Source organism: Drosophila elegans, unplaced genomic scaffold (assembly GCF_018152505.1).
Source record: "Drosophila elegans isolate 14027-0461.03 unplaced genomic scaffold, ASM1815250v1 contig_208, whole genome shotgun sequence".
NCBI classification, from domain to species: Eukaryota; Metazoa; Arthropoda; class Insecta; order Diptera; family Drosophilidae; genus Drosophila; species Drosophila elegans.
The window spans coordinates 15,161,006-15,186,358 of NW_024545578.1; the positions used below are offsets into that span (position 1 = coordinate 15,161,006).

Sequence of the window (25,353 nt, forward strand, 5' to 3'; positions counted from 1 at the left end):
CGATTGGAATCGCTTAAAAGGGTTTAGTTTGCCCTCTAATTGGAAAACGTTATAAAGTGTCCTAGTATAAAATTGTAAGATCTAAGGAATTTAAAGTTTCTAAATTGTATACCTCTTAATGATATGGATTTAATAAATTTACGTTTAAATTAGTTTTTATTCCTTTCTTTTTGATTTTTTAAAATGTAAAAATTTATTTTTATTCTTACTAGTAAAGATAAGATTTGCATCTGATCTGCAGAAAAAATAATATAATCTTCATCAAGATAATTATTATTTGCCTTTGGCTAAAATGTAGACGTTAGGTATTTTTGAACATTTTATAAAAACATATTAATAACAAATGTTTCAATTATCTAACCTACGTACACAAAATTGGATTTAGAGTATTTGGTTCAGTTTTTAAAAATTTTATAAAAGTACCTTACGATTGTCCAAAAATGTGTTTCGAACTAATTTGGTTTTGTCTACATAATTAGTCAACTTACTAATCTGATCTGCAGCAGGAAAATATAATCCTCAGCCAAGATAACTTTTACTTGCCCAATATCTAAGAGTAAGAAAAATCTAAGTTGTGTTATCCCAGCTTTGATTGGCTAAAGAGATTGTTTGGTGATAACGATCCGTTCTTTGAGCACAAAGTAAAACACGTGTTCTTTAAATTTTAAATTTTTATTTGAATTTTAATAAACAATACTAGACAACAACTACTTAGAAGTAAGTACAAGTTCATACATACAAGTTACATAAAAATAGTTTGGGTTAGGCTCTCAGCTCGACGCTGCTCCGAGCGAATAATCTTTGAAATGTACTATATTGTGTATGCGGTGTATATATATATAGTCATGTATAAGTACAATGTGTTTGTGTGGCTTTGCTTGTGTTTTTTGTGTGTGTTTCAATAACCTGACTACATTTACAAAGAAGGCAAACTTACAGCGGCCACTTTGCACGCAGAGCATTCACTTTAAAAGGAAGCTCCGGCGCTGAAGTGCATACAACAAATTTGTTATAAACAAATTGTCTGTTGGATCTTAGAGGGGGAGTTTTTGTGTGTGTTTGACACTAATTATCACTACGCCAGTTGAAGTTAAATAGTTTATGGGCTTGTCTTAGTTTTCCCAGCTGGGATTGCTTCGATTTGATAGGTCTAAGCCAAGTTTATAATAGTTTTGTGTATATGCAAATGCAATTATTGCTAATAATACATGCGAAAACCCAACTGAATAAATAACTCTGTTTGTTTCTTTCGTTGGTTTCTTTGTGTGTCATGCAAATTTGTGACCCTCCTTTTCGCGGCAAGGATGGATATTTGTCTAATTCTGACATGTCAGAGGTAACGATTTCAAATTTGATAAACCATCAATTGATTCTGTTGGCCTCAAAAATGTTCTTTGTTCTCTGCTCCAAATCACCCTGGCTAATAATCTAATTTGTCTCTTGATTTCAGTTGCAATTTAGGTACACGATTCCGCTTTCTTCCGCAGCATGCAAACCATTATACAAATATGTATATCGGTCTATATGCAACGCATGGTTCAGGTGTGTTTATATGTGGCTTGTCTCTAAATACTAATTGCAGGTAGTTCGTTAACGCTTTCACACCAGAATTTCGCAACAAATATATCGTATTTATATTTGTATTTGTATTTGTATTGTTTTAGTTTTGTTTTTCTTCGCTTTTGCTCTTGCTATAGTGATTTTGTTTTGAGGCCATCGTAAAACGTGGCTTGGCTTTAATACTTTTAATCTAACACTAATTAAGTTGCAGCCAAACAAACAAACTCTAGGCTGGTATATTGGTTTGTTCATAGAAATCGGGCTCATCATCGTCGTTCTTTTTCATCTCGCTGCCATCCAACTAAATGGGATAAGACCATTAATTATAAGTCACTTGAAGTTGTAATTAAAATAAATTACCGCTTGCATTTCCTCCGGCTTATAGAACTTGCTCAAGTTCTGACGTATGGGCACCATCATGATCAGGAAGAAGGGGAAGGCCAGCGAGAACTGCGATGACTTCACGCTCCACAGGAGCACGAGACACAGCACCTGGATGGTGGTGAACAGATGCAACTTCCAGGGACGCAAACGCTTCACATATGGTGTGGGAGGATAATGCTTGACAGGCATGAAATACAGTCTTATTCTGTGGATTAAAAAGGGTTCATCATAAAACTGATTGTTAAGTGTAAAATCAATGAACTTACCGCTCAAACAACTGCACTCCGCTCATGGAGGCCACACCCATGTACAGAAAGACTCCGAAGAGCACGGCCATGGGAATGAGTCGCAGGAGTGGAGCCATCAGCACCGACAGACCAATCATCAGGCACACAAAGAAGCCGGACAGACGCTGCTCCTTCACATCAACGATCCTGGGCGATTCACCAGGAGCATGGGTGCTGTTCCGGAGAGATCGAATCTATTAAGTAAGCTCTTGCTAAGCAGGACTCCTAGTCAAACTCACCGTGACATAATGGTGACGGAGGACACATGGGTCACTGATCTCACAGTGGCAGCGCAATGCCAGGGCATTCCAAACAGTCCGCAGGCGGAGTTGAGCAGGCACAGCAGCACAATGTCCCAGTGCAGGCCGGAGCCCTTCTTTAGACCACGATCCGGCTTGTCCACAATCAGCTCGGAGATTTGCGACTCCATGAAGATGAGGATGTAGACCAGCAGGGCGGGCACTACGCAGGCAAAGGGTATCCACGTGGAGGAGGTATCGAAGCCGATGTACCAGCCACGCTTTAGGGGAGCACTGGGCGACAGACCCTCCGGAACCACCAGCTTCTCCGTGTAGACAGCCGGCACCAGGTAGTCCACCAACACGAAAATCGCAATGGAGATGGGCACACCGAAATCGCCAAGGGCACGACGAGCATTGCGACCCAAGAAGTGGGAATTGCGGAAGAGCTTCAGGTAGTAGGCGACCACAAAGGTGGCCAGTGTGAGGATGGTGCAGAATAGAGCGGTGTTCGGTTGATTCCTGGGCAGCGGTGCTGGCAGCAATGGCATGGCCGTCGTCGAGACATTCGCCATCATCTGGGTGATGTTCGCCGTCACAGCAGCGGTCGCGTTGAAGAGACTTCCATTGGTGGCATGGTCGTGGGCAACCAGCGTCGGCGGTGGCAGATTGTAGTCAGCCAGCAAAGGATTTTCCTTGTAGATCGAAATCAATTTCATAAACGTTTCCACAATATAGATGAGCGTGATCAGTGCCGAGAAGATCTCCTGGGTGAATCGCGTGAGCAGGCGGACGTACACACTGCCCTCGAAGGCGGAAACCGTCAGGGCTATTATAATCAACCATATGCCCACGTAAACCCTCAGGGACAGGAAATCAAACTCATGTTTCGTACAAAACACCATGAGTGCCTCGTCGAAGAGTAGGAGTGGTCCAGTGGTTCCGATGATCACGAGCGGTTGGCACGACAGGCAATGGAAGACGATGCCCACCAGGGAGCACGAGATCAGCGTCTCCGAGATGCCAATCCAGCTGTCTGTTTTGGCGGAAACGAGACCGCCGAACGTGATGGCGGTCGAGAGGCAGGCGAAGTACATGAAGATGGTGGCCGCCAGGGTTTCCGTGTTCAGACCATCCAGAATATCGCTCTTGTACATGGGCATTCGGCGCTTCAAATCGTTTCGCAGTCCGCCCCACAGACGGCCCGTCTTCTCCAGCGGACTGGACTTCTTCTTCTTTTTATCATCCTCATCATCGGAGCCGCCATCACCGCCACCATCACCGCCGCCAATCGTAAATCCAATGGCTCCCAGCGTCTGCTTCTCCAGCAGTGCCTTCTCCTCATCCTTGCCGATCTTGATCATCTCACTGTCTCGCTTCACCTGCAGCGCCTTGATCTTCCGGGTGCGGATCCAATCCTTCTTGGCCTTCAGCTCCTCGAAGGGCAACAGATCGTGGCGATCCCAATTGCCGGGCGGCAAGACAATAGAATCATCCAGGAACTCATTGATGGCCGACAGCAGATCCTTGCGATCATCGGCCTTGTAGGCAATTGAGTGGAAGTGCTCGTTGGCCATCAGCGTGGAGATGGAACGACCCACTTCATGGTAGTCCAAGTCGAAGTTTCGGGGTCCCAGGAGCACAAACATGAATCGCACGGGCACTGGAACCTCCGTCAAGGTGGGCATCAAGACACCCTCCGACAGACGGACAAAGGCAATCGTCGGCTGCTCCAAAAACTCCACGGCGCCAACCTTTCAATTAAAAGTATCACATAATTAATAAACATAAAGATTAAGTTTAAATGGAGACTGGAGAACCTACCAACACAGTGGTGGCCTCAGCACCAGCTGGAATCCTCTTGAGGATCGTGTCGTTCTGCAGCTTCTTGAGATCCTCCTGCGACGAGGAGTACATATCGTCCTTCATGTCGATCTTGAGCTCATTGCTGCGCTTGCTGCCTCCAATCTCATTGGCCGGCATTATCCTGATCTTCTTGTCATCCGGCACGCCCGACAAATTCTGTGAAGCATTTCGTAAATAAGTCATTAAATTGGATCCTATATATTAGTTTATTTTCTGGGGAACATCAAGCAAGCTTCACATGCAAAGCTGGTGCCAAAACACTAAACACAAAATATAGAGTATCGACGTGCTTCTGTATAAAATCGTAATATATAGTATAAGGTAAAAAAGCGTCTAGAGTAGCAAGTGGAAGGGATCTAAGGTACTTGAAACAACACAGTCACAATCACAATTGAGAACTTGCCAATCGTGGAGGTGGAGAGCACACATAAAAACAGTGGTTCTAAAAGGGGGAGAAGGGCTATGGAACTTGGCTAACGTGGTGGGGCTAAAAAGAAACATCGCGAGTTCTATAAGCGCATTTCGGCTGCTTCTCAATCCTTCTACGCCAGGGAATGAAACCTAACAAAATTAAACTTAGAAATTGAAAAAGATACCTATAAAGTACACCGATTAGACCCTTAACGCCAATTTCTTATACGTTCAAATGGAAGCTGATTTCTGTAGTTTTTGGTATTCTTAAAAAACAGTAGCCATCTAAATTACTAAATGAAACTGAAAATGATGTGAATTTTAAAAAGGATTAATAGATCATAGTTTAAATATCTGACTCCAATGAAAATTTATCAGCATTTAAGCAAATCTGTTATATTTTATTCCCTAAAAAACAAAGTTATTTTTCACCGAAATCCCTATAGATTTTGAACATGTATTTAAGTACATAAATACATTTTTAAATGTCCTTACTTAATTTTCTAATACAAAATCTCTTGATAATTCTGTGAATTGGAATCATTCCCTACTTGAAAGTTTCATTCCCTTGCTCGAGGAGCGGAGTTCGAGGAGAGGAGGTTTCTTAGGGGGTTCTAGTTCATTACACCCAGGTAGGACATCGTGGAGTGGCGCCGGTGATCGATCGCAGACGCTGCTGCAGTGGCAGTGGCCACGTTTAGCATCGCCGCCGTGGGCGGGGCACTGGAGGTGACGCAGATGCTCCGCCTGGCCTTCGCCAGGTTACGAGGTGCCTGCTGCGACTGCTGGAACTGCTGGTGGGAGGAGTCCGCACCCATCCAAAGAAACTTTTGTTTTTTTCGGAGTGCAAGAAGTTTTTGTGTGTGTGTGTGGTTTTTATTTGGTTTGTTTTGTGGCGAAAAAAATCAGTAAACGCACAAGAAAGAAAGAAATTCAAGAGATACACAAACGGTTTGGACAAAGCGGCGTTTTATAAGATTTCTGTACGATCATGTCTATATACAATTTGGCTGTTCATTACCGATTTGGGTATAAGTTGCTGTTGTTGTTGATGTCGTAGTTATTTGAATTGTTGATGTTGGTGTGCGAGTTGTGAGTCATGAGATGGCAGAAATAGACAAGAGAATAATGACGACGACCATGGGAATTAACAAACTTTTGTCACAATTTTCACTGAAAGCCAATTATTTATAGCGAACAGGCACGATCTCAATAGATAAATGGATGTATGGATGATAATACGATATTAGAATGACAAGAAGAAGGCACAGAAGTGTTAGCGAAACCATTTGCATGAGATAAATGAAGAGCAGATGATCTCACCTGCAGGCTGGTGTAGCTGTTGTACTTCCGCTTGGTGAAGGGCAGGACACCCTGGTGTTCGTTGACATGGCGATGGCGCAGGAGCAGCGAACGCATCACCGAGGGCTTGTCGTTGATGTCGATCAGGTCCTCGATCACCATCTGAAAGGGTTATTAAATATTAATTTAATTGTAAAAAAAATTTAAGTAATTGTTTTATAAATATTATACATCAAAGAGCATATGCTAGCAAAAATGTTAAAAGTGTAACTTAATTACAGTTTTTTATAACTATTTTTAATTCACAAAAAGAAATGTAATTTTAACGATAAGTTTTAAATTAATAAAAAAAATGAATGGACAAAGTTACAGCTTGTAATAGTTATATAAAACATGTCTTGTTCGATACCCATAATTTTTTTTTTTAAATATTTATACGGTTTTAAGAATATTATTTAATGTAGTTTATTTAATTACATTATTGTTTTTTAAATTAAAATTTGTTTGCTTTCATTTATTTGTATAAAATAAAATTGAAAGTATTGATTAAATAAATAAAACCGTCATAAATTAAGCTTCATTTGATATTTTAGAAATATATATTAACTTGCAATCCCATATCAAAAATGTAAACTTATTTCTTAGAATTCTAAAATACATTTACTTAAAAAAAATAATTTGTAAGATCTTAAATATCAAGAGTAAACTGACCTGTTCTACTACGCGATAGGCCACGGCGGGCAGGTCCTTCTCGTTGAGGTCGAGCAGGACAACGCCCGTTTCCAGGCAGCGACGCAAATTGAGCAGCGAGTGGAAGGAGAGGGAGGCAACATGCGGCTTGCCCCAGCGATCGGAGCCCTCCTCCACATCCTCCTCATACTTGATCCAGCGGGCCGTCTCCTTCCACTCGCGATCCTCGCCCACACCCGTGAGCTCATCCAGTTGCACAAAGATCTGGCCACAAAAGACGTACACACAAATTAAATGGGAAAAATAGTAAAGTAGTATAAACTACACACCTCATGAGGACTATGGTCCACCTCGGGCTTCTTGTTGGTGAAGGGGGAAATTGTAATCTGCGGCAGCTCACGCAATTTGATGGATGAATGATGGATCTTGTGGCGGCGCAGAGCACGCGGGTCGTCCGAACGATGTGATCTCAGCTCATTGAGATCAGCCTCCTACAATGGGGGGAAAAACAAGAGATTAGGTCTAGAACTCAGGCTTAAGTGAGGATGCTATTTTCGGGGCTAAGGGCACGGCCAAGGATAAGATGGTCAACCTGTTTAGCCGGCATTTGGCCATTTGTCTACAGGTGATTCCGCATGTTGTTGGGTTAGCAATGAGAGTTGGAGAAACACAATAGCTGTTTAAGTTAAATGATCTCAACTACGGTTAGGTGGGGTAAGGGTTCTCGATGGGATTCGGTTACTAGACTGGGTCTTCGAGGGGCCCTACCTCCAATGCCGTGTCCTCAGGCTGCACAGAGATGCGACGCGCACCTGCATCACCGTTTTCCTCGAGCTTATTTTTGGGTTCCACGCTGTCCTGATGTGAGAATTTACGTTGTCTATAATACTGATGGCGGCTGAAAGGAGAAATTTAATTGAATTATTTTTTAGTTGATTCTTTTTCTGTATTTTTATGTATTTAATTTGGTAAATTATATTTTCGGAGTATTGGGCTAAGGTTTTTACGATTTAAAATAATTATTTTAAATAGCTCTTACTTTAAACATCTTTATTAGAATATACTTAACCAGATTCTTTTGATGAACGAAGCCAAATATATTCAAATTAAAATACGAAAAATTAAAATGAACCTTTTTGGCTCACAAATAAATTGAGAGAACCACAAATAATAGACTGATTTAATTAACAAAATTTCAGATCAATATTTATGTTACAAACGATTTTAATTAAAAAACGTATACGCAATATCTTTATGTTGTCTGCCAGACATCATTTATCTCATATAACGCATACGCAATGTTATCTATGAAACATATTTCTCTATATAAATACTCAAATTTTACCTTCTTCTGCGTTTACGTTCGTGCGATTGATCCGTGGGCTGTTCATCATAACTCAAACTGGGCGGGGTGACGACGATCTTCTTCTTGCCGCCGAACTGGACGTGCTTCTCGTCCACCGAGTTGTCCGAGTGATCGCCGTGTCCGGCTCTTTCCGACACTAACGGAAAGTCCTCGGGGATGTCATCGTAGTTTTGTGCATTGTTCAAGGGCTCCGTTTGGCTCTCGTACTCCGAGTCCTCCTCGATGTTCAGATCGTTTGTGCGGACTTGAAATATATCCAAATTAAAAATAACAACCCTAAGCTCAATCCAATAATACACTTACTGCTATTCTTTTTGCGGGATCCAATGGGCAGCTGGGTGTTGTCCTGGAAGGTGTTTACATCGAACTTGTCTTTGCGTGAACTGGTGCCGGCAAAGACCTTGTCCATTTCCGAGTCCAGCAACACCTCGTCGGGATCTTCATTGCCGGACTGCAAAAGATAAAAAAAAAACAAAACAAATATATATAAATTGTCGTTACTCAATTGTTTTCATGCGTTTGGTCACGTTGTGCATGAGTCAAGTCGGCGCAAATACTTTTCAATTAAGAATCTATAGGAAAAACAAAGTCAGACAAGTCATGTGACTCGCAGCATTATTGTTCGTCGTCACGAGTCTTTCGACATGTTGACGATCTGTGGAAAGCACTTAGCGGGGCGAGAAGAATTGGGGAACAAACGTCTGTGTGGGGACATTAATCATCTACAAACAAGTGCAAAGGCACGCATTAGAAACCTCTAAAAAAAAAATAAGTCAACATTCCAACATCATACCCCAGCCTTTTGTGGATGAGAATCAAACTGGATTCACTGGGCGTCGTTCGTAATTGGTTTTAATCGATCTCAATTGGTTTTCATAGTGACGAAGGCATTGATTGCGCACTTCTTTCAATCATCATTATTAACATCAATATCAACATCATCTGGCAAAAGAGAAATATATTTCCTTGCCCCGAGCGAGAGACAAGTTAACCCAATTATTCCCAATTGTTGTGTGGCTATCAGATTACAAATATAGAAAAAAAAAATCTGAAAATCTTTATTAAAAATCACTGGGAAGGTTGCTGGGAATTTAATTTTTCCTCTTGTGTTCATATGTGGCTGTGTCTTCTTGGGCAAAATAGTAAATGATTTTGTTTATTTGAGTGCAACATGTTAAAACAAATTTTAGAATCAACAAAAATATCTTGAAGTTGTGAAAATTGATTATTATTGAAATGGAAGCCAGTAAGGATTAACTTAATAATCTAATTATGTTTAATTTCATAACAGTAACTTTTTGATTTTGCTATTGGCATGTATGGACTTTAAATATAAGTTATTCAAAATGAAACCAAGTTAAATCTACAGCACAATTTGCCGTAAAAGCATTTTAGTTAAAATGGAGTAAAACCAATAGCTAGCGGATAATTTCAAATCCATTTGCTATTATATTCACAATAATAAACACCTCAAATATGTGCACACATCCAGCCAAGTCAGTCAACATATTTTCACAGGTATTGTGAGCTTTAATAACACGTCTTAATGGAGGACCTTAGGTGCTCGAGTGTTTTCCCAGTTTTGTTTACTACGTCAACATGGAAATTATCGCACGCTATGGATGTACATAAATGCAAATGGAATTAACTAAATGCGATATTACGCCTCAGGCACTCAAAGGACTACCGATTCCCGGTCAGGTCTGCAGCTGTTGAATATTTTATAGCAACTTTAATACACTGGGCGAGCGTATCCTTGACAATTACATTCACTTCCTGATAAGCTGGGGGGCAGATAAGGGCGGAAACAAAGGCAAACAGAGTTTCACTTTGAGTTTATAAATAGAAAAAAATTTAATAACGCTGAGAGCCTGCACGTGGGAACGTCAATGTGTCCACCGACCACCGGCACCAGAAAAAGAAGACCAACGACCAAGTGTCTGTGTGTGACCTCAGTGGGTGTGTGGGTATTTATGGGTGGTTGTTGTGGGTGGTGTTTTGCATGTGATAAACCCGAGCGTAACGCGGCATGTTACGTTAATTAATCGATAAACACTAAGTTGTCCCATAATGACTTTGATACCAATGCTACTGCTCCTCGTCATCATTATGAAGTTGCCTGGCATTGCTGATTAACAGATACGAACCGGCAGGCAGTAAAAGTATTTTGTCATTCAGCCATTAGCCTGATGCCCATCATAATGTGGCTACAAGTCAGCTACATAAGCCCTTCAGCCAGCCACTAGCCACCCACCAGCCACCCACTCTTCAGGTAACAGAACGTCGCACTTTATGCAGCATGTCAGCGGTGCTTATCAGAATAATCGATGGTATGTTTAGGCCCCAAGCCCCCTTCCCCCTTTCACCCCATACCCCCGACCAGCCACGCCCACCGCCCTGCCTTCCAGCCATCTGAGCTGTCAATTTTCGTTGTTGTTTATTTAGCGTTCGGAGTGGAGCCAAATGAATATGCACGGGTCATACTCCTAACCCAAATGCACACAGTAGCTAGCCAAAGAAATAGAAGCCCAATGAGATCATCCGGAACGAGAAATTGGTGGAGGTAATATATATTTTTGTTATAAATAAACAGGATTTTAAGCTTGAATTTTTCCTTAAATCTGAATAGGTGTTAAATGCATGTCTTATTTTACGCAACGTAAGCTAGATACTATTTCAAATAATAACAGAGATGATGGGTCTTTAAGGCACAAACAAATTCGAAACTTTTTTGCCTGGCTTAAAAATGTTTGCACTCTCGACGTTTCCTTTCAATTTGCATAACATATTTTTGCATATAAGTGTTCTGCGCTGACACTTGCTTTCTAGAATTTTATTTTTACTCAAAACCTATTCGAGTGACAAGCGTTGTGTGCAGTCACACTCGCCGTTATGCCACAAGTTTGCCCATAAGCAGCTCACAAACTCGCTCCAACAAAATAAGTTGGACTGAGAGTTCGCGGAGTGATTGTGATGTGATTTGACATCTGCGAGGCGGCAAGCGAGCGACAGCACGTGACTTACAAGCCATAAGCAAGTTAGGTGCTCGTGGCCTAAACAACTTTTTGTCCAACTTGCCAAATTGAATCAAATTGCGGCTAAAGCGAAACTTGTTAAGATTTTGCGAGTTGCCAACTGTTGTTGTCATCGCCAGCGAATAAGTTTTTATACTTGGCCCGCGCAGCAGATTAAAAGTTTGTCTACTGGGACGTATCGCGTATAACTTTGTATTTATTGGAAAACTGTTTGAGTTGCCAAAAGAAAGTTGTGGGAGAAATTGTTACAAGGGTGGAGAAAGCTGGAGATTGGTAAAGTTCATATTCCCCTTGAGAATCAGCCCAAAATAAAAAGTTTTATAAGTTAACCCTTTTGGATATATATTTAAACAGCTAAATATATAATATCTCATGACTATTTAGTTACCATTGCATATTTTTTGATTTTTTACACTGTTTTTAAAACTTAATTAAAGTTTTACGTTAACCTACAATTAAATTATTAAAATATTTAAATTTTGGTCTTATAACCATATGAACAGTTTTAATATTTTGTAATATTTGATATATCGTAAATCAAAAATGCTTTTTGGTTTAAAACTTTTCTTTTTTTTAATATTAAGGAAAATCTTTTAAATATTTTTAAATTAAATAGTTATCTCAAAACAATACTAACAAGCAAATGAAAAATCCAAAAATTATACAGAATCATTGTTTTTCATATAGTACCAATATTTTCAACACATATTTAAAGGTTGGATCATCTGGCCATAGCTAAACTGGCTCATAAAATGTGTGTAATGCTGGCGAGTGTACTTAGGCGAAAACAGAAACCGTTTAACTTTACATTTAACTTTTGACTTTGAGCTGGAAATATTTATGCATGTATACACAAAACTTTTTATTTGTTTGCAGCTGTCGAATTTTTTCCACGGTCTGTGCATAATTTGGTGGATTTTTGTTGCTCCTCCCCCGATACGCAGTTAGGTTATACATTTTATGTTTTCTTTTTTTTTTGTTTGTTTGCACAAATTAACGATGCTTCTATAACGCTTTTGTCTGACTGTCAGCCAGCGCTCCGTAGTGTGTGTATCTGTGTTAATTTAATGTGAATTCCGCAGCGGAAATGGTCGCACAAGCAGAAGAGTGACGGGAATGGCGAAAAAGCGGGTACAGGACACAGGCGGTTTTGGGGTTCGGGGTTCGGGGGTCAGGGGTCAGAGGTCGGGGGCGCAGCGAGACGGACACGTGCGAAAGGTTAAACTGGTCATTGGTCGGAGGCAAAGGCACAGGCGTTAAAGCGTCGTAAACGTAATCTAGTGATGGGAAATCATGCTGACAAAGCTGCCCACCCCTTGAACGACGCGTCGTCTATATCCTCACACTATAGCTTTTCACAATAGAAAAGTGTTGCATACTTCAAGGTCAGTCGATGGCATGGGTGTTTATGTGAGGTTGCGAGTGTGTGTGTCATTGTGTTTAGCAATAAATATTCGAGGCCTGCTCTATTTATTATCGTGCGGTCGGAACTATAGAGAAAATATTCTTCCTTATGTGGGGAATTTTATAGGAACTTTACACTTAAAGGGTGCCCTTATGAAGTGAAAACTTAAATAATTGCATATAAAATTTACTAGAAGGGGCTTACTTAAATCTTTTATTCACGAAGTTTATTGACGAAGTGAAAAATAGTATAGATGCTAACTAAATTGTTAGTTAGAACAAATATAGGAATTCTAGTAAGTTCTGAAATATTAAAAGCTTAGAAGTAAATATAAATAAATCAAAATAAAAGATTTATCTTGCTTCCCTTAACCGAAAAACTACAAAAACTTAAAAGTGAGCAACAAGTAGCCTAAATAAGGTGCAAAGTTCATAAATATTCTTGTGTTTAAAAAGTTTATAAAATGAAAACTAAGCGGCTTATATAAGCGGAACTTGTGCGAAACTTAACCAACTTTCCTACATTGAAGGAAAACTTGGGCAACGAGAAAACCTCTATTTTCACCATAGAGGTGTGTGTGAGTATAAATAAGGCATGAACTGCTAAATAATTCAGAACGTTTTTATAATGCAGACAAATTGGAAACACGAAACCGCAAAATCCCATTCAAGCAGTCAATCATTCATCAATCCGGCAAACCGAAATGAAACTCGATTATTATTGGTAATTTTTAAGATGCCGCACACAAAAGACACCTTGAAATGTACATATATGTCGTTCATTTTGGGACCGCAGACACACGTGTATGCAGGCAGGTTGACTCCTGTCGCTTGGGTAACATTTAGGTAACATTTCTGGGCTCTTTCACCGCCACTGAGCCGTTTTATTGCCCCAAAAAGTATGCAACACCCAAAACAAATTTCCTCCGGAATGTTCGAGTATATGTATATGCCAGGGATCTCTGAGTTCGGGTGCCTGTGGCACCCAAAAAAGGCCAACTCACTTGTTGTGCCCAGCTGCCAACTTTTCGACTATAATTTTATAAAAGAAAAAAGGGACAAAATTTGTATGTGAATGGCTTTTCCCACTTTCCCTGTATGATGATGTGTGTGTGTGTGTGTGTGTGTGTGTGTGGGCTCTTTAGAAACAATTTTCAAGGTTGTGTGCTCTTGAAAAGTTTGTTTGCCAGCCAACTTTCAGTACGTTTTTGATTAACGCTATAGATCAAACAAGTTAAACTAGTTTTACGCTTTACCTTGAGGGCTCCCAGTTTTTGTTATGCTCAATTTTATTTGCAAAAACTTTCAATCACGTTTGCTATAGATGCTTCTCGCAAAACTTTTTGCCTGTTGCACTTTGACCCGCGAATTATGGTATATGATATTTTTCGGGGAAAAAAAAACAAGCCTGTTCCGTTGACTGGGAAGGCTGCCCAGCAAATGAGGAGCCATAGCCATGGCTTGCTGCTGCTGCTGCTGCTGCTGCCGCTGCTACTATTACCTGACTTTGTTGGCCAGTGCGCAGGCGTGGGTGAAAGCGCGCGTATAACGGTAGAACACAGGCCGCTCAGCTGGCAGCGCTGCAGCGTTTCGGCCACGCTCAGCTGATTCTCAGGGCCATGGCGGCGGGCGGGCTTTACTATGCCACCCCACAAGCACCAACCCCCCCAGGATACGCAGCTGCTGACGTAAATCGGAATGCAGTTTTGAGCCAAAAAGCTTTGCAGGCCAAAAGCTTTGTCCGCTTGGCATTTTTTGTTTTTCGTATCCTGCCTTCCGCCTCCCCCCATTGCCCATCCCCCAACCAGTGCATAATTAATGGCAAAGCTTTTTCGCTCACAGGACCTCCTCAGATGGTCAAGGCCGCTCAAGGCCAACACTTAATGTTTTGTATGGCCAACGATTCTGGCCAAGAGCTTAGTTGGCTATGTGTAAAAAAAGCTTTTTTTTCGCCATGCACAAAAATCTATTCACTTGATGGCACTTTGAACAGCCAGCACTCAGTACATTAAGGCTCATTAGCTAGCCGCCCATTTATGTGTGTATTTCTGGTAATTAGCGATAACAGTCGAGTTGTAATGGCTAACTGAGTTATGTTTCCCCGTACACCGCAGCTCAAGATGATAGGTCGCTCAGGGGAGCTGAATTATGTAAGACTATTAACATCAAATGAGTCGGATGGATGACACGACCAGTTATTGATGGATTAATAAATATTAACAACTATTCTTACTTGTATTTGGAGCAGGGGGTATATCCTTTACTGCCACATTATTTATGAGTGTAAAAAATTATGCGAGATATTAATTAATCATTAAAATGAGTTTGACTGGCAGGTAATTTTAATAACCACATTTTTGGTACTCAAAAAATTACTAGCTGCCTATTTAAAATATTATCTTATCCGAAATAAATTATTCTTTAATATAATAGAATCAAAAGCAGTATATCCGTATATATATGTTTTTAAATGTATACATATTTTTATAAGTTACTTTTTATAAATTTTGTACATTGTATAACCAAATTAATAATTTTTAAAAAATAACCAAAAACAAAAAAGTACGGATATCTAAACATTTTTATAAAATTCTTTCCTTTAAGATCTGGTTAGCAATTTAATATTTTTAAGTAATATTTATCTTCTCAGTTGATTCATTTGTTTAAGAGACATTCATTCCCAATTGACGTTCTCTTAATTAAGATATGCATTCAATTTCCATGTATCATCTAAATCATGGCATACTTTGTGGTGCAATTAACTTAATTGAGGTTGCTGCTCCCACGGCAAATGCTACTTGATGCTTTCACCTGGCCAAGTGTCAATGAATTGATTGCGATTAGAATTCCGCTGTACTATTACTTTTCATTGTCAATGCCAGAGTGAGTGCCACCGCGGCAGCCTTGACCACGAATATCGATTTCCTGTTCTGTGTTTTTGTGAAATGTGTGTTGTGAGTACAATGTGTGTGCGCTTCATTTGAATGCTAAATGTCTAGCTAGCTTCCTGTTACCGTTATTGCCAACTGTCAGTTGCCAGTTGCACAACTAAAATGCGTTTATTTCGACGCGTTTAGCGTTTAGCCTTTAAGCTGACAACTTGTTGTCGCCCTCCAGCACCACACCGCGTATACGTAATGTTGGCTAAAATGCGAGCACAAAAGCGTCACTTTCGCATGAATGAATGCATGATTAGGCACTCTACTGATCTACTGTTGAGTACTCGCACACGAAATCCAAACTGAAATCGAAACTGAAAACAAAATCGATTTGCTGGAAACTGGTTTCTAAATTGTGTCACTCGGTAGCTGGCGGGCATATGCCGGTGTGCCCAAAACAACTGACACACTGCGGAAACGTGTAGAAAAGTAAACAACTGAGAAATAATAGAAACCGCAAAAAAAATCAATAACAATTACTTGACATTACTTGGCAAGCTGGCGAATGAATTATTCACAAATTCGCAAAAAAAAAAAAAAAAACATTTAAAAATTGATTTATTTAATGGAAAATTACCAACGCCAGCACGTTATATTCATTTTTTGAAATAGTTTGGAGAGAACCTTGAGGTAAAAGTCGTATCGGGATCATCATCAGCAACGGCATGAGCTCATTTCCACATTTGCCTAATTAATTTCCCAGCCAAAAGTCAATACATTAGGCGGGATTATTTATAGTTAATCTATCTACAAATAGGAAATGCACCAGACATGTGATGAAAATGATTAAAAGGTTTATTTAATTAAGTTGTATGTTTTAGAATTTCAAACTAAAGTCACACAAAAAGCTTTGTTAGCGTTTGCAAACTTTTTTAGAAACAAATTATTTAGGTTAAAGTAAAGTTCAATTTATAAAAATTGTTTTTATATTAAATATTTTTAAAACTTTTTCTTGTCTTCCTGTCTTCTTTATTATTTTTAAAAATAAATCCCATTTAGAAAATAGTTCTTTTACTTTATGGTCCCCTATTTTCAGTGTATCTTACTCACCTTCTTTTTGGTATTGAAGCCCAGAAAGGATAATTTGCGGACATTATTCTCCCTGCCGCTAGCCGAACTGAAGCTCATCTTGCGTGTTTCGTACGCTCTCCTTTCTTGATATTTGGTTTAATTTAAGTCCAATCCGAAGATTTGTGGGGATTTAAAGCTGCCTATTTGATGATCAGGCAATGCAATGGCATCGAGGTGCTTGTGTGCTTGGTAATTTGCTGCGGCCACTGTTGATGCTCCGAAAATCTCGGCATTCGAGGCAGCGAATTCAGCGCCCTGAAATTTAAAAACATAAAATATAAGAGATACATAAAACGAAACAGAACGCGAACAAACAGAAGCGGGTGCTTCGAACGCAAATTCATTAATAAACCATTTTGACTGTTGCTGTTTTTTTGTTTTTTGTCACTGCTAAGGAGGCCAATTGAAGGCGATGCCGCACAAAAATATAAGTACCGAGCGCAATAAAAACCATTCGACGCGACTCAATTAAAGTTAAATGGCAGCCACACGCATAGAAAGGGCGGCGGAGGGGGGCGGGGTCGATGAAGCACGCGACTTTCGTTGACGGCTCTTGATCAATTTGCGTTATTTGAACACTCAATTATTATTCGGGTTTTGGGGGGTACGAATGTGGCAATCGACGCCCCAAGGCGGTATTCTTTGCCACTCAGATCGCTCAATTAACGATCTGCATATCCATTAAAGGAGTTATAGCTCTACACAGTAAACAAAAATTTTCTACAATCCTAAATATATTTTCATTTATTTTTCTAAAAACATGTTTGTTTCAAATTCATTGTAATCATCAAGTCATAAATAGAACATGAATAGTTTATTGATCTATTTTAAATTTTGAACAAATTAAGGCTGTTACTCATTAAGTTATTACTCACAAAATCCTTTGTCAAAAGCCTAATAAAAAATTCCAAACTTGCGATTAAAAAATCACATGTGTACGATTTTCAGTTTATTTAAACTTTGTACTGCTTAATAGAAAAAAAATGTTTCTGTTGCTATCTCAATATCAATATTAATATTATTAAATCAATTCGAAGCTTATCAAAATTTGAAATTAAAATGACATCAACATGAAATATATATATTTGAAAGATGATAATAATAGAATTTGTATTTTCAAATGTCATGCCTTCTGTCACAATCCTAAGTTTAGAACGAATGAATCCGATATGGTTAATTGTCATCTTATCAAACTAAACTTAGAAGTACAGAGTGAGCAAAAACTTCTTGACGACTGTTAGCATTTTTTTTCCATGGCCGCTCTTAGTAGTTTCGTTAATAATGATTGTTATTCATAATTAGTTCTGAAATATGTTACGAGTTATAAATTTATTATTAGACTTTTGTCATATTATTCATATTTTTTGTAATTCGAAGCTTAATCAAATTTTTTAATTAAGGGATTTCTACAATTTTATAGTTTCACAACGTGCTATGACAGCTGACTGTAACTCAAACCTAAATTTATGTTAATAATGGGCACCTCCTTTTCAATTTGAGGCGTGGTAAGCGTTGAATCTATTTGGAAATCAACCGAAACAAACACAAACACAAAGCAAAGGCCAAGAGTCCAGAGTTAAATGTAACGTGTCCGCAGGTCCTTAATAATTTAGTAAGCACCTTTATGGGTAGAACCAGCAGACTGGCAGGATAACAACAGAGTAGCCGAAATACGAAACATACAAGTTACACAAATTCAATTAGGCACTGTTGGCCGGTGGTTTGTACCGACGACGGAATCGCGAACTTGGTCCACTGGGGCGGATACGCGATATTCAGGACATCGACGAGGCTTGCTCCGTGGCGAACGAATGCCGTGTGAACCTGTTGCGGCTGCGAATGCGTTGATTTATGTGAGCTTCTTTCTGCCGCCAAGAACGCTTGGAAAGTGAGCCGGTAGCCGAAGTCTCTACGAACTGCGAAAAACCCCCTCCGTCTGTGTATTTGTTTGTATCTGTGTGAGGAGCAGCGCTTCGATTCGTATCGTATATCGCGTAGACAATCCAACATGAGTCTCGTGCTTAGACACTGCGCCCACTAACTGCTTTTGTTATTTCTTTTTTTTTTAGCTACCCACAAATTTTCACTTGGTCGCGTTGATTATGTAAGAAAATGTGACTTGTCTTGGGGGAGGGGTTGCCAGTTCCATGTGCCTCGGATATTCACTCTTGTTTGCCATATGTTCCTCGATAAAAAAAACAAACTGAAATGTGTCTCCTTCTCCGTCTGACCGTGGATTAAAGTTAAGTTGCTGAGCAAACAAAACTTTGGCTTTTGGCAACCTTGATATTGCCTCGCGCTATTAACTAATAAAAGGATTTCAAAGTTGATCAATGGCTGAACGGGGCGGAAGCTCTTCTTCCAAGGTTGCCAAATAAATATTTGTACATCCAGTCCATCATTTCTCCGCCTTGTCGAATGCTTGGTAAATTAGTTTATTATTGGTGCTTATATTTGCTTTCAATTTTACTTATTGTGTTTACATTTTTAAAAGTAAAATTTAAAGTGTAACTTTGTTGAGGCAATTATAAATATTCTTGCTACTGCATTTATTTGTTTGACATAAAAAGATTAAAAATCACATTAGCAAAAAATGTTACAGTTCAATAATAATAATAATAATGATTAATTTTACTAATAAAAATATGGTAAGTCTCTACAAGCCCAATAAAATATTATATTTTATTTACCTCACGTTTTCCGTTTAAAGAATATATTTAAAACAAATTATTATTATCAGTAATAAATCTTCTAGAGAAAAAATAAAATAATAAAGTTAAAGATCAATCTAGAGCTATTTTCGTTTAGACCAACTCAGCTGACTTTTCTTTATTTTTTGGTTGGTACGATCGATTGGGGATCGCGTGATACTAACCGAATTCGATTCGATTAAGTGCACGGCGCTGAAAGAAAACAAATAAATTTACACATTTTATGGCACTCACAAGGGGAGTAGATGGATAGCAGTCAGTTGCATGTTATCAAAATTAGAGGCAACTTAAAACTTATAAATATATAAGACACTGAAAGGCAAACAAAACGGCGCGGCCGCAGGTTCCCATAAAACCCGAAGGTGTTACAATTTAAAACCCCAAAAAGTTCCAGTGGCAAGGGAGGAGAGGTGGAAATTAACGTGGTGATCAATTTTATGGGTTCATTAGCGAGCGCTGGTGAAATGACGCCAAACGATCGATCGTACGACGGTCTGACTTAATTTTGATTTAAATTATTTGTTTGTATATACGTACGACCGGTATGAAAACGTTAGCGGGTATCAAAAAAGAACCGCCTACACCTTAGTGGCCTTATCGCTAGCTGGGCTAGCCATTCATTTTGATTTCGATTCCGATTCAGATTCCGCTCCAATTTATTAAAACAATTGACAGTAATGTATGGGATTTGCTGTGCGGCGGCTTCATACATTATCAAATTGTCTATTATGTGTCGTGTTCCGAAATTGATTTGATTTAACCTTAGAGACACGTCAATTAGTCGCCTGCTGATAGATGATAAATGGCCCAAGAGGGCTTTAAATAGCCAAGCTGCTTATGTAATCGGACGGCGGAAAGTTTGAGTTTTATCAGTTCAGTCTCGTGCGAAGTCTCCTTATCAAGAAATATTTCTCCCCTGCCAAATCTTACCAGAACCGACCGGTTTTTGTCAGTCTGCTGCTATTGCGGATCCTACTTCTGTTGGAAATGCCACACACAATTTACATTCACGTGCTGCCGAACAAGTTGGAAACCGGTTATTTCGTCGGTCGGCCAAACTGCAACAGTCAACACTGCAAAAGGCAGCTGCAACTGGAATTGAAATTGCAACTGCAGCTGACATTGAACTTGAAAGCACTCAAGCGCCTCGGACTCTTTCCCCATTTCCCTACTCCGACGGAAAGGCGTTTACCCTCGTACGCCACCAATTTCAACAATACGGTAGCGTAACCACTCGAACGTATAAATGTCAGTTTAAAAACCACTCGAGATATACGTTCACCGCGGTTACCTGCTGAAATGTCGTTGCCGACGCCGGTAATTATACAGAAGTGTGCCCATATACCATTTTCAAATATATATGAGTGCATTAAAACATTTGATAATTGGAAACGCATTGTTTAAGTACCGCTATAAATCTTGCTGGCCCATAAATATTTGCTTTCAACGATCCCCAGACTGATTGCCAAGCCCTCGACGTGCGATTCATTACTATAAACTATACTTAAACCCACAAATACCTAGTTCAAGTGCACTTATTGGAATAGGTTAGTAATCATACAATTACAATTTACAATTCAATTGAAGGGTGTAAATAACCATTCAGTGTTCTGTTTAAAGGTGTAATTTTATCCACTAGTGTCGGTTTCAGTAGCTAAACGTCCGAATAATTGCGGTTATCGCATATCTTTTTACGGTGCATTAATACACATTGACTTTTCTTAACCAGCTTTAGTTAATTGAATATAAGCCAACACAATACACACCGGCACCATGCTGTTTTAATTATATAAATTTTTTTTTTTTTTATAATTTATATAACAACACAATTTTTCTTGTTAGATTTTTAGATAACATAATTATCTTTACACTCATAGAGTAATACTTTCATTAAGCAATGTAACTTTACTTTCCACTTGAGTGACAACATTGTCCCAACCTTGAAGGATTTATGATCGACAATGTTCGTTTGTTCAAAGGTTCAAAGCACTTCAAATCAATTGCATTCGAAAAACGACATTTGAAACGGAATGAAAACATTTGGTAACGCTCCACCGCCCTCACAAAATCGAAACACACGAACAGGCTGAAACACAATTCCAACTGCAAATATAGAACCAAACTTTAATTAGGCTGGTGCCATTCTACTAATGACTAACCGATCAACTAACTAAACGAACCGTAGATCGACGACCGTTGTGGGGGCTGACACAAGTGAGTCCCAACTAAATATTATTCCTGAAGCTCGATTTTATTTCCTTTAACTGATAAGCAATATTCATAAAAAGTATGAGCTGTTTCCCCAGGAGTGTGTATACTGTTTTCTTCAGAAATCGACACAGATGGCATCAGCGGCTTTTAACTGAAACCTAGTCAGTAAAGTTTATTTTCTTTTGTTTTCGTAAATCACTCCCCGAGCAGAATACCTATGAATGTACCTATATATATATATCAATAGCAGACATGGCTGTTGCGAAAGGGGACTGAGTATCTTTGTCATATCCAGAACGAAGCGATGCGCTTTGGCTGATTAACCCTTCCGCCAGTTGTCGGTGATTTTTTTTATGATTCATAAACATTTTTCAACGTGTCGAAATGGGATGGCTTATCTAAAGGGCGTTTTATCTTACGAATAACTTTAGAGTTTTAACTAAAAGTTGTGCAACAATACGCTAATAAGTTTTATGTATTTTTTTATAAGCAAAATATAAGTTGGCTTATTTGCAATATGGCATGTACCTTGCATATTATTAAATATTTAATAAATTTGCTAAATGAATATTCTTTAAAAATAAATGCTTTAAAATTATCAAGCAAAACGGAATGTGTTTCAAGTGTTGATTGACCCTTGGGAAAAAGGGTATCCTTAGTTACAATATCCATCAAAAATTGTTGTTTATTCTTGTTTGACAGAACTATACTTAAAAAAACTTATACTTATTAAAAAAAATATTATGAAATTCAGATTTTGTAAACATTTTTTTTAGTCTGTTACTGTATTAAAAGAAACTTATAGAAATTTAAAAATAAATAACTACTATATTTATTTATTACACCTTTGTCTACGCCAGTGCTTTTAGCCGCATACTTCCTCTATATCAGCTATTGTTTTTAATACACTTCAATTTGCTGGCCGCTGCAAATTCTGTGTATCGTTTGCAGGAACAATAAATACTACTCTCGAAAAACGCAAAATTACAACAACAGACTCGCCACAAGTTGTGTAAACAAAAGTGCAAAGCAACAATTACAGCCACGGCAGAAGCGGCAATAACAATAAAACCCAACTTTAAGCGTCATGATACATTTTGGTTAAATATCAGACAAGAACAATACCAGAAAAGCAAGAACAGCAAAAAAATAACCACCCGAGTTGAGATAAACAAATTCTAGTTAACATTGTGTGTTTATCGTGTGCGGGTTGCGACTGCAGCATAGATGTTGCAGAAAGGGGACGGACCGGGGAAAAGCCAAATTATTGAGCCATTACTCACCAGTTGAAACCTCAGGGGAGGAGGGGGTTTTGAAGCGAGAGGGTGCCAAGAACAAATATTTACCACACAGCGGAAAAATATCACCAAAATTGGTCGGTCGTTCGTTGTGTAGTATTTACCGATTAAGCTCTTATCAACATGACTTTTGGAATTTAACATATACATTTGTATAACATAACATTAATAGGTTTTGCAGAACACAACGGGTTAACAAACCCTTTAAAGTGATTTGATAAGCTCAATGAAACATTAACCAAAAAGTGATTTAAAATTACACATAAAATTTTATTGAATTCTACACCTAGAATGTTATTTGCAAAAGATTTAGTATATTTCAAATATTACTTTTATTGTGGAACTCTAATTGCAACTAGCTACTCGACGTATGATATTTATTAATATTATCATTTCATATTGATAGAACTAAATTTATTTTATTGCAAGATTTTAATTACCCTAAATTCTAAAAGTTCTATGCTTTTCTTTTTTTTTTGCGAGTGCAGGCGATAAAGTGCAACTAGCTGTTCACGTGCTGCGCAAAAAAGGGGGAATGTCGGGAGGGGTCAAACAAGGGACCAAAGGGGAACTTCGAGCACACTCAGTGCTGATAGCACAAATTCCCCCCAAAGTAGAGTTTTGGTGCTTTTTGCTCCTGTTGTTTCTCTTGTTGTTTCAGAAAATTTGCATAAAAAGCAGACAAACTTAGCATAAAGCGCCGCGGGGAACGAAAGACAAACAGGCGGTATTGAAGGTGAAGGAAGGGAGAAAGGGAGAAAAAGCAGATGGAGAAAGAGGGAGAGCACAGAACGTGGCACTACGTGCCCGGTACAACTGAAACTGTGTTAGCTCTGCTTGTCGAACAAATACAAAAACAAAAACAAAAAAACAAAAGGCAAAAAATCAAAAACAAAAAAATAAACCCACACCGCCCCTGGCCAGAAATCCAAAATAGAACCAGTTTTCAAAGTTTCAGTATCAGAGTCATATGCTGCATTTGCTCTCGGACCTGACTTGATTTATCTCTTTCGGCTACTTAATGATTTGTCCGACTATTTGAAAATCGAGGCCAAAAAGTTCTTAGCCAGCAGCAGGCGGCCAACAGTATTTAACAATATTTAGTTCCGTAATTGTTGTGCCGCCAAGTAAATTTCGCATTTTCTTTGACACTTTTCCAACTGCGAAAAAGCCCAGTAAATGTTTATTCTTACACAGCAAAAAATAAGGAACTTTTTTAGATCGTTGCATAAGAAGATTGCAATTGAATTTACTTATTTAGTCAATTCCTTAAAAAGGGATTTATAACACAGTAAGAATGACCCAAAAAGCTTAATGAAAATAAAAATATGTTTAAATTTATGTTAAGCAATTATTACAAAGGTCCCACTTTTACTTTTACCAGAATAATAAAATCAGTCCTTTTTTTTAAATTGGAACAAAATATACAAGTTCAACCCTTTCAACACATTGTTAGTAGTAACGAATACATTTTGTTAAACAATTGAATACTTTTATTTCAACGTTCTGTTCATATAAATATCAAATTAAATAAAAATTTTTCCTGCTTGGAAAATGCGACACAAAGTCAAAATATCCACAATTTAAAGATCTTTCGCACGAAAATAGCCACAGACACAACAACAACATGGCACAGCAGACCAAAATGAATTTTTATAATTGACACGTACTTGAAGTATTCTTTTATTTTTTACCTTTTACTCGGCCACGGGCGCCAACAACAACAATAGCGAGCACTGATGACGTCGCCGCTTGGCGAAATTCGAAAATTTTCCACTGTGCCTCAGACACAGCTCATTGATTAGCATAAAGGGTTTTTTCTTGTCAAACTGATCTTACGGGGTCAGTTTCCTGGCGTTTATGTATATTTTTGTATGTACTTTGCGCGGGGGTGACAACAAACAAATCGAACACACAGAGAGCGAGCGAGAGAGAAATATAAGGGGGGCAAAACACACACACACGCACTGGCTGGAAAAAGAAAGAACGCGATTGCGAACGCGTCGATAAAAACAACAGACGATAAAGGGAAAGGCAAAGGCACACACGAAAATTGGCAGGAAAGAGCAACAATAACAACGGCGTTTTCTGTTTGTGGTTGTTGCGTGCGCACGCGGTGGTGGTGAAACCTTTGTATTTTATACTTTTTACTCTTAAATTTTTTTTACGTTTTACGACATTTCGTCTTTCGGGGCACTCTTGAACTTGGCGGCGAACTCTTTTCCGTACTTTATTTCGTCTTCTGCTTTTCTGTGCGACCAACAGCACGTTTCCGAGCGTAATGATTTACAGTTCCTGCCGCAGCACGTTTTTAACCGGAGCGATCGAAAACGCAAACGCGAATGCCGCAACAGCTGGCTTAGAGAGAGAGCGATCGCTCTCTCCTGCACAGTGGTATCAGCCTTTACCAATCTGGATATACAAGATTTACTCACATTAAGGAAACATTCTTATTAACTAATATATTTTAGTATATTAACATTTTAACGTTTTTTAAAATAAATAGGTACAATAAATACGATACTGACAGAATACCTAATAAAAATTTGGCATGCGGTTAGGTTTAACCAGTCGGCTAC

General features: G+C 38.8%; 1 protein-coding gene across 4 annotated transcripts; it reads right to left on the reverse strand.

Moving 5' to 3' along the window:
• Positions 1–656: 656 nt before the first annotated feature.
• Positions 657–25,056, reverse strand: LOC108150284 (anion exchange protein 3). 4 transcript variants are annotated; one of them, XM_041708034.1, is made up of 15 exons: positions 24,469–25,056; positions 16,534–16,809; positions 8,409–8,556; positions 8,085–8,349; positions 7,508–7,637; positions 7,069–7,230; positions 6,761–7,003; positions 6,071–6,211; positions 5,769–5,786; positions 5,374–5,574; positions 4,295–4,492; positions 2,471–4,224; positions 2,211–2,405; positions 1,921–2,149; positions 657–1,861 (listed from the first exon to the last, which is right to left on the reverse strand). In XM_041708034.1, exons 2-15 carry the CDS (start codon positions 16,609–16,611, stop codon positions 1,787–1,789), a joined length of 3,837 nt encoding a protein of 1,278 aa, XP_041563968.1. In that variant the 5' UTR covers positions 16,612–16,809; positions 24,469–25,056; the 3' UTR covers positions 657–1,786. The 4 variants fall into 4 exon arrangements, with proteins under 4 accessions (XP_041563968.1, XP_017133872.1, XP_017133871.1 ...); XM_017278383.2 differs by lacking the exons at positions 5,374–5,574; positions 5,769–5,786 and having other exon boundaries at positions 24,469–25,055; XM_017278382.2 differs by lacking the exons at positions 5,374–5,574; positions 5,769–5,786; positions 24,469–25,056 and adding an exon at positions 18,175–18,411.
• Positions 25,057–25,353: the final 297 nt, after the last annotated feature.

What these genes read in the sequence shown, in the direction of transcription:
- LOC108150284 (XM_041708034.1), bottom strand. Translation starts at nt 16,611, where the DNA reads ATGAGCTTCAGTTCGGCTAGCGGCAGGGAGAATAATGTCCGCAAATTA. An exon ending in GAACGTAAACGCAGAAGAAG is followed by an intron (nt 7,638 to 8,084) that starts GTAAAATTTGAG and finishes TTCTCCTTTCAG; the next exon opens with CCGCCATCAGTATTATAGAC. An exon ending in CTGAGGACACGGCATTGGAG is followed by an intron (nt 7,231 to 7,507) that starts GTAGGGCCCCTC and finishes CCCCCATTGTAG; the next exon opens with GAGGCTGATCTCAATGAGCT.